Consider the following 12,999-nt stretch of genomic DNA (forward strand, 5'->3'; position numbering starts at 1 on the left):
TCGGAGAGAAAGACGGCTATTAAGGGAAGTGCACGTCAGGGACTTTTTTAATTTGTATGAAGTCTTTCTTGAACATTTCTCAAAACAGTATCACAAAATACAGCACTCCTGAACAAGTAAGTCATAACATAACTGATCAGCAAGATCTAAACATCCAGAAGTACCAGTGCACTACGAATGCTGGCCCCTCCCGCGGCCAAATGCCTTGGATTTGGCCGGGTTTGAGATGGCCGGTTCCAGTTTCCATTATCGCTGAAAAACAAAGTCGGCCATCTCAAACCCGGCGATCTGTGGCATTTGGCCGGCCCCAACCGTATTATCGAAACAAAAGTTGGCCGGCCATCTTTTTCGATAATACGGTTCCGGCCAGCTGTTGCGGCGCCGCCAAAATAGATCGCCGGTGATCGATTTCGCCGGCGCTGTTTGATTATGCCCCTCAATGTAAGTTATCTATACAGCTGCGTATGCCTAGTAGTAAATGGAATGTTTTGAATATTTCATCTGTTCACTTATTTCTGTTCTGGCCGATGCAATCTTGTCTTTGTTACTTTACAGATCCAGCGCCTTCAGATACTGCTGGCAAACGCTGAGGCAATGGAGAAAAGGTACGTTTTGTATTTTGGTTGGTTTGTTTATATATGCACATGCTCGTATAAACTGTTCACGTTTGCACACCAGTGAATAAAGGAAACGAAACACAAACTGAAGCCTCATAACCCTGTTTTGATAAAAAATATTTAGGTTTGTGTTGGAACTCCATGAAGCTCTCTACTAACTTTTGCCGTCCGTAATCTCTAGGTAGAAAAGTGCATCTGTGCGAGACTTCTGGAATTAAGTGAAATTCTAATATTATAATCTATCAGCTACTTGCCTTTTTCCCACTGTTTTCTTTCCAGAGCTCCTCCGGCATCAAAGGGATTCCAGAAACATCAGAAGGTTCTGAAGGCCACAATCTTGAGGCTGACCAAGAGCATTAAAGAATTGCAAGATGAGAACCAGAGTCTGAAACTGGACCTGGACCGAGCCCTCAGCGTATCGCCAACTTCTAGCAGAGCCAAAGGTACTGTGCTTTAGAGGGAGAAGGGGAAGCCGGCTTTACATGGTGTTGTCTAGCAGACATCTTTCAAGATTACGGGTCCTTCAGAACACATTTCACCTTTATTTCATATACCGCCAGTCAAAGAGAATATCTAAGTAGTTTACAGTAATCAAAGAGAAAAGAAATGGTGTTGGGGGGGGGGGGGGAGTTGAATGGGAGATTACACAAAAAGAGACTGTCTGATACTAACAGGCAAAGCCAGGGGCGTAGCTACGGGGGGGCCACGGAGGCCTTGGCTTCGGGGCCCCCGGTTTGGCTGGCAGGGGTCCCCAACCCCCGCCAGCTAAGGCGTTTGTCCCATGCTGGTCTTACATTGCCTGACGCCTTGTCCTGTTTTCAGCGCCATGCACGCTCATTTGGGGCGGTGGGGGGGGGGGCAGAACATAGTAACACAGTAGATGACGGCAGAAAAAGACCTGCACGGTCCATCCAGTCTGCCCAACAAGATAAACTCACATGTGCCATTTTTTGTGTATACCTTACCTTGATTTGTACCTGTCTTTTTCAGGGCACAGACCGTATAAGTCTGCCCAGCACTATCCCCGCCCCCCAACCACCCGCCTCGCCTCCCACCACCGGCTCCGGCACAGACCGTATAAGTCTGCCCAGCACTATCCCCACCTCCCAACCACCAGCCCTGCTTCCCACCACCGGCTAAGCTTGTGGTGGGAGGCAGGGCTGGTGGTTGGGAGGTGGCTGTGTGGAGGTGGGCCAAAATGTGCCCCCCCTACATTGGGCTCTGGCCCCCCTCTCCCACTGAGGTCTGGCTACGCACCTGGGTGAAGGTACTAGTAAAATTATAAACACAAAGGAGAAGGAAGGGTAGTGAATAAGTCAGAGAAGACGGTGAATATATTGGGGGGGGGGGTTAAGAGGCAGCCTCAGTGCAATGTTGTGCCTAGCTCATTGCCATTTAGGCTAACTCAGAAGGAAATGCCTAAGCTTAGTAAACTTATTGGGAGAGGACAGCTGTCAGGGTGATCTTGTAAAGTTGTAAACGGGAACAAGCAACTTTTTCTTAAAACAGCTCCTTTGGCTGTCAGGATCAACTTTATAAATTCTGTTTTATTTTTAAAATTTTGCATGGGGCAGCACCAGGTTATGATTGTCGTAGTGGTTTTATTGATAAATAAAACAAATAGCAATCGTGAACAACTAAGAATTACATATCCTAACATAACATCAGACTTTACCAAGCACAGATCTTTTGAAAGTAAACAAGGCAATCGGTAACCTCTTTTATTTTTTTTAACAGGTCCCCTATTTAACCCCCCCCCCCAAACCCAACCACCCCCTCAACAAGACTCCTCTGACAACTCCAAACCCTTCCCCACCCCCACCCCCGGCTCGGAAATAGCTCGTTAAATATTCACTCTGATTTGGCGTTTCCTTCTTCATAAACTTGCCGTCTAAAGTGTACGCTGGATAAACAGTTTAGTTTAGGATGGCCAAGGAATGGAAGTCTCTTACGGCCCTTAGATGTGAGTGCAATTATATACAGTTCAGATAATTATTGACAGCCATGATTTTTTCGGTAGTTTCTGAATTAAATTTTCAGTTGGATCGGTGTGGGGTGGGGAGGGGGCATTTTTTAAATGTATCGATGTATCGTGTTACATACAGGTTTTGTAATCTTTAATGTATTACTGGTTATGAAAAGAGCTTTTAGGATTTTATAGTGCATTCTCGTTTGACTGTATTAATTTATATTCTGACTGTAATTTGCTTTGATGTAGGTGGGCTGTAAATGAATGAATTGAATTGAAATGTTAGCAGCAGAGAATAATGGTTAGCGCTCAGAGCAACTGACCTGAGTGACTTGATCCTCCATTCATAATTCACGTTTGAGCTGTTCACTTAACCCCTTTGTGTACAAATATGAATTGTTAGGAGATGTGATTATATCGAGGGATCTGTTTGGACTGGGAAGGTGGACTAGAAATGTTTTAAGTAACTAAATCAATCTTGCGCACAAGACAGCGTACATTGTGGTGTTCCGGCTATTTATGTAAGAATGGGGAGGGGTAGGAAGTTATTATAGCTGAAAGGTGGATTCACATGATAGAGGCAGGCTCTTCAGAACAACAGGAAATGGTTATATTCGTGAACTTGTTTATTAAGGGGTTAGAGAAGTTGCCATTTAATCGGCCCTGCGCCTTGGTTCGTTGAAGGAATAATGAAATCATTCTCTGATCATGAAGCTTCCTGCCAGGTATCCTGCTGTTATAAACTGAGGCAAAACCCTGTGAGGGTTCTGTTCAGAGTCTCTGAAGCTAGCAACATAATCTCCTTCAACATTTCTCGAACACACTGTCCTTGTACGGCTACCCTGGGGAAACTTGTTTCTCACACACATTATCTTGTTTCCCACGTTGCTGTTGCTTTTTAGGTTATGGCGACTGGAACAAGCAGAGGTTGGTGAGACGGATTTCTGAGCTGGAGAAAGTAAGTAAACAGAAGTTGGATGGTGCATCCTAAATTGGTTGTGTTTCATTTTCAGGTCAGTAAGTATTTAAATTCCATGGTCAACATTTCTTTTAAATGTTTGCCACAGCATTTGAACCTTTAACCGAATATTCTGCCCCAGCCAGTTTATCCAGATATCCAATCCAATCTGCTCTTTTATATCCTGCTAAATCCCATTATTTTTGGTCCAAAAGGTAGAAGGAACAAAAATACAGTAAACCATGTAAATAAAAGTTCCATTCAAATAGTTATTCGATTATGATGTCAAATGCGTCGCAAAGGAACATCAAAATAAACTGTTTTTTTGAGAAACAGATTGCCACTGTAGCATCATTTAAATACCTAGGGATTACTATCTATTCATCTCTTTTACCCCACAGATGATATCACATATTATGAAAACAGGCTTCTTTTTTCTTTGTAGACTCAGATCTGTTAGAAACACAATAGATTTAAAATATCTCTGTTCGTTGTGTGATGCTTATATTAACACTAGGAAAAAATGCCCGTTTCTGAGCGGAATGAAATGGGCGCTAGCAAGGGGCCCCCTCCCTCCGTCCCTCGAAGCTACTTGCCTTGTTCGCTGTGGGCCGTTTCGGCCCTCGAGTGTCAATAGCTCCGCCCTCGACGTCATGACATTTTGACGCGAGGGCGGTGCAGACACTCCAGGGCACACCGGATATCTCGGGCGCCTCAACTTCCGTGGAGGCTTCAGAACGTTGGGGTTGCCTTTTATATATATATAGAAGATGAGGTATGATTACTGTAATATAGCCTAAGCTGGAATTACCAAGACAAATTTGAAATGTCTACAAATGCTGCAGAATACGGCTGCCCGTATCATATGTCCAGCTTCCAGATACGATAGTGTTTCTCCCCTCCACTGGCTTCCAGTTGAAGTTAGAATAAAGTTTAAGATTCTTACACGTACTCCCAAAGCCTTTTACACAGCCACCACGTCGTATCTGACCTCCTTAGTTATTCTATATACTCCGGACATTCACCCTTTGGTTATCCCTCATCCCTGTAAAGCCAGATGGAAATCTACAAGAAATTCAACATTTTACTATCTGGCACTGGCTCTTTGGAACTCTCTTCCCCAATCAATCTGCCTGGAGAGATCCAATACTTTACGTCGCTCAAAATCATATTTCTTTCAAATAGCATTCAATACACTCTGAGTTTTGGAACTGTACGTTGCTGCTGGTTTCTGCGATGGAAGTATTATGGAGTTCACATATTATCGCACTCATTTATTGCTTTTTCTATTAATTATTGGTATGAATGATTAGTATATTTGATCGATCTAATTAGAGTGATTGACTTGTTTATTACTTTTCCTATACCTTGTTTCATTGCAATGCAAATCAGAACGGTTTACAATGTATTAAAATTCTATAATGAAAGGAACGCTGTGAAATTATAGTACAGATTACATCCACAGCCAAGCAAAAGAATAAAATCGTCGATGATACGCTGAAACCTTCTGCTCAGTGTGCTGCTGCGGCTAGGAAAGCGAATAGAATGTTGGGTGTTATTAGGAAGGGTATGGAGTCCAGGTGTGCGGATGTTATAATGCCGTTGTATCGCTCCATGGTGCGACCGCACCTGGAGTATTGTGTTCAGTACTGGTCTCCGTATCTCAAAAAAGATATAGTAGAATTGGAAAAGGTACAGCGAAGGGCGACGAAAATGATAGTGGGGATGGGACGACTTTCCTATGAAGAGAGGCTGAGAAGGCTAGGGCTTTTCAGCTTGGAGAAGAGACGGCTGAGGGGAGATATGATAGAAGTGTATAAAATAATGAGTGGAATGGATCGGGTGGATGTGAAGCGACTGTTCACGCTATCCAAAAATACTAGGACTAGAGGGCATGAGTTGAAGCTACAGTGTGGTAAATTTAAAACGAATCGGAGAAAATTTTTCTTCACCCAACGTGTAATTAGACTCTGGAATTCGTTGCCGGAGAACGTGGTAAGGGCGGTTAGCTTGACGGAGTTTAAAAAGGGGTTAGATAGATTCCTAAAGGACAAGTCCATAGACCGCTATTAAATGGACTTGGAAAAATTCCGCATTTTTAGGTATAACTTGTCTGGAATGTTTTTACGTTTGGGGAGCGTGCCAGGTGCCCTTGACCTGGATTGGCCACTGTCGGTGACAGGATGCTGGGCTAGATGGACCTTTGGTCTTTCCCAGTATGGCACTACTTATGTAATTATGTACTTATGTACTAATCACTAATTCTCTGCTCACTACTCCTTCAGATTTTGTTGCCCTCTGTCTCAGTATTGTAGATGGTAAGAAAAAAGCATCTGTCCTTTATAAAAAACTTCAGGATTCGTGTGTTGATGCTGTTGCTCCATTACGGCTGTCTTGGGAAAGGGATCTCAGTCTTGATGCGTCTGATTTTGACTGGTACACTTTTTGGGTCCATTCGATGCGTCCAACTAAATCAGCAGCAATTTCCCAATCCTCCTATTTTCTTTTTCACAGGGCTTATTGGACACCTGCTAGAGTGGCCAGGATCACTAAAAGTCTTGATTACAAATGCTGGTCCTGTCAAGAATCAGATGGATCCCTTTCCCATATGGTTTTTTACTGTAAGAACGTAAGAGCATACTGGCGACTCATTTGGGCTAAGTTGCGCCTTATTTTTCAGTTGCCTGCATTAACCGTGATCTCTTATGATATTGTGCTTTTAAGGGCCTCTTCTCCTAACCTCTCTCTTTTAGAATCCGATAAGAAATTGTTTAATATTTTGTTAGCGGTTGCTTTACATTTAATTGTTTTAAACTGGAAAAATAATGTACATCTCAATTATAATGAATGGTGGAGTAACGTGTGTGTGATTAGGAAATATGAAACTATACTAGCCCATAGGCACCGTTGTGTTCAATCTGTCTTGAAGACCTGGGCTTGTTTAGATTCATTTTGTCAGACTCCTAATAGCACTACCTGATAATTGTATAATTGCTGATTTGCTATGGGTATTGTCATGGTATGTTGTTCTGCCTTTTTATTTTTGGTTATTAACTTTGCCATGGATTATTGTTACTGTTTCTTTTTGGTTGTTTTGTGTTATACTTGTAAAACCTTAATAAAAATATGAAAAAAAAAATCAGTGATTGATTGATTTTATTCTTTTGCTTGGCTGTGGGTGTAATCTGTCCTATAATTTCACGGAGTTCCTTTCATTATAGAATTTTAATACATTGTAAACCGTTCTGATTTGCATTGCAATGAAACAAGGTATAGGAAAAGTAATAAACAAGTCAATCACTCTAATTAGATTGATCAAATATACTAATCATTCATACCAATAATTAATAGAAAAAGCAATAAATGAGTGCGATAATATGTGAACTCCATAATACTTCCATCGCAGAAACCAGCAGCAACGTACAGTTCCAAAACTCAGAGTGTATTGAATGCTATTTGAAAGAAATATGATTTTGAGCGACGTAAAGTATTGGATCTCTCCAGGCAGATAGATTGGGGAAGAGAGTTCCAAAGAGCCGGTGCCAGATAGTAAAATGTTGAATTTCTTGTAGATTCCCATCTGGCTTTACAGGGATGAGGGATAACCAAAGGGTGAATGTCCGGAGTATATGGAATAACTAAAGAGGCCAGATACAACGTGGTGACTGTGTATAAGGCTTTGGGAGTACGTGTAAGAATCTTAAACTTTATTCTAACTTCAACTGGAAGCCAGTGGAGGGGAGAAACACTATCGTATCTGGAAGCTGGACATATGATACGGGCAGCCGTATTCTGCAGCATTTGTAGACATTTCAAATTTGTCTTGGTAATTCCAGCTTAGGCTATATTACAGTAATCATACCTCATCTTCTATATATATAAAAGGCAACCCCAACGTTCTGAAGCCTCCACGGAAGTTGAGGCGCCCGAGATATCCGGTGTGCCCTGGAGTGACTGCACCGCCCTCGCGTCAAAATGTCATGACGTCGAGGGCGGAGCTATTGACACTCGAGGGCCGAAACGGCCCACAGCGAACAAGGCAAGTAGCTTCGAGGAACGGAGGGAGGGCGAACAAGGCAAGTAGCTTCGAGGGGCGGAGGGAGGGGGCCCCTTGCTAGCGCCCGTTTCATTCCGCTCAGAAACGGGCATTTTTTCCTAGTGTTAATATAAGCGTCACACAACGAACAGAGATATTTTAAATCTATTGTGTTTCTAACAGATCTGAGTCTACAAAGAAAAAAGAAGCCTGTTTTCATAATTTGTGATATCATCTGTGGGGTAAAAGAGATGAATAGATAGTAATCCCTAGGTATTTAAATGATGCTACAGTGGCAATCTGTTTCTCAAAAAGCACCGGCCTATAAGACGACTAAGATTTTATCTGAATTGGTAAAACATTCCAAAGTGCTGCTCCTTGATAAAGAAATGATAATTCAAGGACCCTCGTCAATGATACCTTTTTTTAAATGATGGAAAAATTAAAGAGAAGCAGTATATAGCTCAATTTAAAGGACTTCTATTTCTTAGAGATTCCAGGCCACATAAAATTTTGAACACATGGCATGCTAACCTGAACTCAATTCACGCACATGTGGAGGGGCATAATCGAACGAAAACGTCTATCTCCATGGGCGTTTATCTCCGAGAACGGGTCCGTAAAGGGGCGGACCGAACCGTATTTTCGCAAAAAATAGACGTCCATGTTTTATTCGACATTTTGTGAGCTGGGCGTTTTTGTTTTTCAGCGATAATGGAAAATGAAAGCGCCCAGCTCAAAAACGAATAAATCCAAGGCATTTGTTCGTGGGAGGGGCCAGGATTTGTAGTGCACTGGTCCCCCTCACATGCCAGGACACCAACCGGGCACCCTAGGGGGCACTTTTACAAAAACAAAAACAAAGGTAAAAGAGCTCCCAGGTGCATAGCACCCTTCCCTTGTGTGTTGTGCCCCCCAAAACCCACTGCCCACAAGTCTACACCATTATTATAGCCCTAAGGGGTGAAGGGGGGCACCTACATGTGGGTACAGTGGGTTTGGGGGGGTTGGACGACTAATAAGCATTAAGCAGCACAATTGTAACAGGTAGGGGGGGATGGGCCTGGGTCCACCTGCCTGAAGTCCACTGCACCCCCTAACAACTGCTCCAGGGACCTGCATACTGCTGTCAGGGAGGTGGGTATGACATATGATGGTGAAAATAAAAAGTTGTGAAACATCATTTTTTTGTGGTGGGAGGGGGTTAGTGATCACTGGGGGAGTCAGGGGAGGTCATCCCTGATTCCCTCCGATGGTCATCTGGTCATTTAGAGCACTTTTTTGGGACCTGTTCGTGTGAAAAAAGGGTCCAACATAAGTGTCCTAAATATTCGCTAAAAACGCCTTTATTTTTTCGATTATCGCCCTAACGCGTACATCTCTCCTCGGCCGATAACCACGCCCCAGTTCCACCTTCGCCACACCTCTGACACGCCCCCATCAACTTTGTCCGCATCCGCGACGGAGAGCAGTTGAAAACGTCCAAAATCGGCTTTCGATTATACCGATTTATTCGTTTTTGTGAGATAAACGTCTATCTCCCGATTTGGGTCGAAATCTAGGCGTTTTTCTCTTTCGATTATAATCAGTAAGGGGTCACATGCATGAATTGAGATCGTTTGTTTAAAAATCATTGTGTCCGAGGTGTTCTGCAGTAACTGTAACCTTCTGTAGTTTTACTGTGTAAATAGCATTACAGTAGTCTTAACACCGATAAAATTAATTGTTATGTTAGCCTTGCAAAGCTTTCCTCCTGAAATAAAGCTCATATTGTTCTCAACTTATGCAGTGTTAAAAAAAAAAACCACCTCCTTAGATAAGTACTAAATCTTTATAAATGTCAATGAAGAATCCAGCACAATACCCAGTATCTTAGCAGATTTTTGGACTGGTATAATCTTGCCAGATCTTAGTGTAATACAGTCTGGTATCTGTTGTCCTTTCCTATTAAACCAAAGAACATTTGTTTTTAATGCATTAAAATTTTAATCTGTGAGAATTGGTCCAGTCATTTAAATTTATAATACAATTATAGAAATTTTAGTGGAAATCAAACAGCTATCTTTAAGCGGTAGTAATAAGCAAAAACAATCGTCAGTATAGGAAAATAATATTTCCTGCCCTAGAGAAAGGGATCCCAGAAAACTCTAAAAACACATTGTAGAGTAGCAGAGACAATGGAGAGCCCAGTGGTAGGCCACGGGGGGAGGTCTCCGAGGATGAGAGAGTTGTCCTGATTTCTTCACTACATAACATCGTTCTGTCAGAAATTTTGTGAACCAGTCTAATACTGAGCCGGTTAAGCTGAATATCTGATGGCGATATTCAGCATCGTTATTTATTTATTACATTTGTACCCCGCGCTTTCCCACACAATGCAGGTTCAATGCGGCTTACATTAGTAATTCGAAATACAAAGACTAATTGTGAGAGAAATTAAACAGTAGTGAAACATGATAAAGTTGAAGCTTGATAATGTATGATTAGGATAAGGGAGGGTAGACAAGATATAGGTTGGGGGAAATGGGGTAAGGAGGAATATAGTAAAGGAGAGAATGGAGAGGAGATGGTTGGGATGAGTAGAGGGGGAACGGGGTAACAGTTAACTGCCAAATAACATAGGACAGCGCAGCATTGTCCAGATAATATACTGCTGCTCCACCCCCCAGACTGCCCTGGCGCTATCCAGATAGTACTGCGGTGGTCTGAAATGATTTTCAGCGGCATTACCTGCATAATACCACCGCAAATCGCTGATTGACACGGTGAGCGGCACTTAAGGGCCCTTTTACTAAAGCTGCGTAGGTGTCTATGCGCGCCCAGCGCGTACCAAAATGGAGTTACTGCCCGACTACCGCGTGGCTCGTGCGGTAATTTTAATTTTTGGCACGCGTCTGATATGCGCGTCTGGAAAATATTTTTTATTTTCAGGCACGTGTAACGGATGAGCGCCAAGTGGCATTTGGCACATGTAGGTCATTACCGCCCCGTTACCATATGAGTCTTTACTGCAAGGTCAATGGCTGGTGGTAAGGTCTCAGACCCAAAATGGACGCACGGCAATTTTCAATTTGCCGCACATCCATTTTCGGCAAAAAAAAAAGGCCTTTTTTTTTTTACAGGCATGCTAAAAAATGGATCGGCGTGCGCCCTAAACCCGCGCCTACACTACCACTACCGCAAGCCGTTTTTCAGCGCACCTTCGTAAAAGGACCCCTTAGAGAAGTGCCTTTAAATATCCAGGCCCTTTTTTTCTGCTCCATTTTTTTGTTTGTTTGTTTCATTTTGAATCAGTCGTCCATTTCATTTTAAACTGTGAATTTCCCTGAGAAAAAAAAAAAAGCTGTGACATTTAACTTGAAAATAGCTTTCCTACATGCATTATCGAGTTCTGCAAGTGTCAAGCCCTTGTCCATCAGCATCAAAGACTGGTCCGTTTGTAGCATCCTGCATCTACTTCCTGAGACATTAAACTGAGGAGGAAACTGCAGGTTGATGAAAGAAAGCTGCGAACTGGGGAGGAATACACTACTGAGGGGCAACAACACAAGACACCTTTTGCAGAGAAATATGCAGTTCAGATCTACTGAATCTGTAAGGCTTGTAAACACTAGCTTGAAACAATGTAACCATTTCAGGTACAGCCATGAAATGTTTCTTTAAAGGAAAAATAAATACATTCACCAAAACGCTTTTCATTGGTCTATAAGAGGCAGGGAAAATATAATATGTGCTTGGCCTGTCTTGAAAAGAGATTATAGGGACGATTGCCTTCTGATGGGAGCCAGATTGGAGAGCATGAACAGAGAGAGGCTTTAAAGAGAAAGATAGAGAAAATGTTAGAATATGCTCGCTTTTAAAATACAACTTTTTTTCTTTTGAACATGCAGAAAGTGGATGAACTGGAGAATTCCAGATTAAAATCTTCAGATTTAGATCATGCCAGGACAGCACAGCTGTCTCTACCATCTCAAGTCTCAGAACAGTCAGTTCCACTATCACCTCCAAGACCGGACCCTCATGAGCAATGCGAACGACTGCAAACACTGGTCAAAAAGCTGAAAGGCGATCGGAGCGCACTGCAAAATCTTCTAGGCAGCAAAGAGTGAGTTAGGTTAAAATGATAACTGCTGTTCTCACTATGCCATAACTGTGAACCGTGAACTCTCTGTTCCAGGAACTGGCCTTTTACCTACCCACTATTATGTGACCATCAGGGCTGGCTGTGCTCTCGTTATTCCTCGTCCTGCACGCGGTTACAGGGTGTGATGCACTGAGGATACAGCTTCTCCTAATCTGAATGCAACCCTGACGGTTTTGTCCCAGCACTACCCAAAGGGAGAGACCATGAACATCCAGAATCTGAATAGGAAAGGTCATTTTTGAAAAAGAAAAACGTCTAGCTTTTTTTTTTTTTTTTTTCGAAAATATTGTTTCAGACAAGGTTTTGTGCTTTGTACATTTTGTTTTTTGGTTCATTTTTTTTTTTTGTTAGATTTGTACCCCGCGCTTTCCCACTCATGGCAGGCTCAATGCGGTGGGCAATGGAGGGTTAAGTGACTTGGCCAGAGTCACAAGGAGCTGCCTGTGCCTGAAGTGGGAATTGAACTCAGTTCTCCAGTTCCCCAGGACCAAAATCCACCACTCTAACCACTAGGCCACTCCTCCACTGTTACTACTATTTGAGATTCTACATGGAATGTTGCTATTCCACTAGCAACATTCCATGTAGAAGTCGGCCCTTGCAGATCACCAATGTGGCCGCGCAGGCTTCTATTTCTGTTTCACAGAAACAGAAGCCTGCGCAGCCTTCTACATGAAATGTTGCTAGTGGAATAGCAACATTCCATGTAGAATCTCCAATAGTAGCAACATTCCATGTAGAATCTCCAATAGTATCTATTTTATTTTTGTTACATTTGTACCCTGCGCTTTCCCACTCAAGGCAGGCTCAATGCGGCTTACATGGGGCAATGGAGGGTTAAGTGACTTGCCCAGAGTCACAAGGAGCTGCCTGTGCCGGGAATCTAACTCAGTTCCTCAGTTCCCCAGGACCAAAGTCCACCACCCTAACCACTAGGCCACTCCTCCAAAAAAAACCCCAAATAAGTGTAAAACGTAGAAAATCAAGCCATTGGGATGTAGGAAGAGCCAGCATTTTTTGTAGACTGCTACCCCCCAGGAAAGCAGTGGAGCACCCTAGAGGGCACTCTGTGCACTTCATAAAATGCTCCCAGGTACACATCTCACCTTTGCTCCCTTATGTTGTCCCCTGAGCTCTCCAAAACTCACTGTACCCCACTGTACACCACTACAATATCCCTTATGGGTGAAGGGTCACCTATATATTGGTACAGTAGGGTTTTGGTGAGTTTGGGAGGGGTCACAGTTTCCACCACAAGGGTGACAGGTAGAGGGA

General features: G+C 42.9%; 1 protein-coding gene across 2 annotated transcripts in view; it reads left to right on the forward strand.

The window, feature by feature from the left end:
* Positions 1–12,999, forward strand: part of IQCE (IQ motif containing E) — a 65,750-nt gene that overhangs the window by 17,269 nt on the left and 35,482 nt on the right. For both annotated transcript variants that reach the window (XM_030211298.1, XM_030211297.1), the window contains exons 12-15: positions 556–605; positions 897–1,060; positions 3,489–3,544; positions 11,471–11,685. In XM_030211298.1, coding sequence (XP_030067158.1) covers positions 556–605; positions 897–1,060; positions 3,489–3,544; positions 11,471–11,685 — 485 coding nt within the window. The remainder of the gene's footprint in view (positions 1–555; positions 606–896; positions 1,061–3,488; positions 3,545–11,470; positions 11,686–12,999) is intronic.

This window comes from Microcaecilia unicolor, chromosome 8 (assembly GCF_901765095.1).
Source record: "Microcaecilia unicolor chromosome 8, aMicUni1.1, whole genome shotgun sequence".
NCBI classification, from domain to species: domain Eukaryota; kingdom Metazoa; phylum Chordata; class Amphibia; order Gymnophiona; family Siphonopidae; genus Microcaecilia; species Microcaecilia unicolor.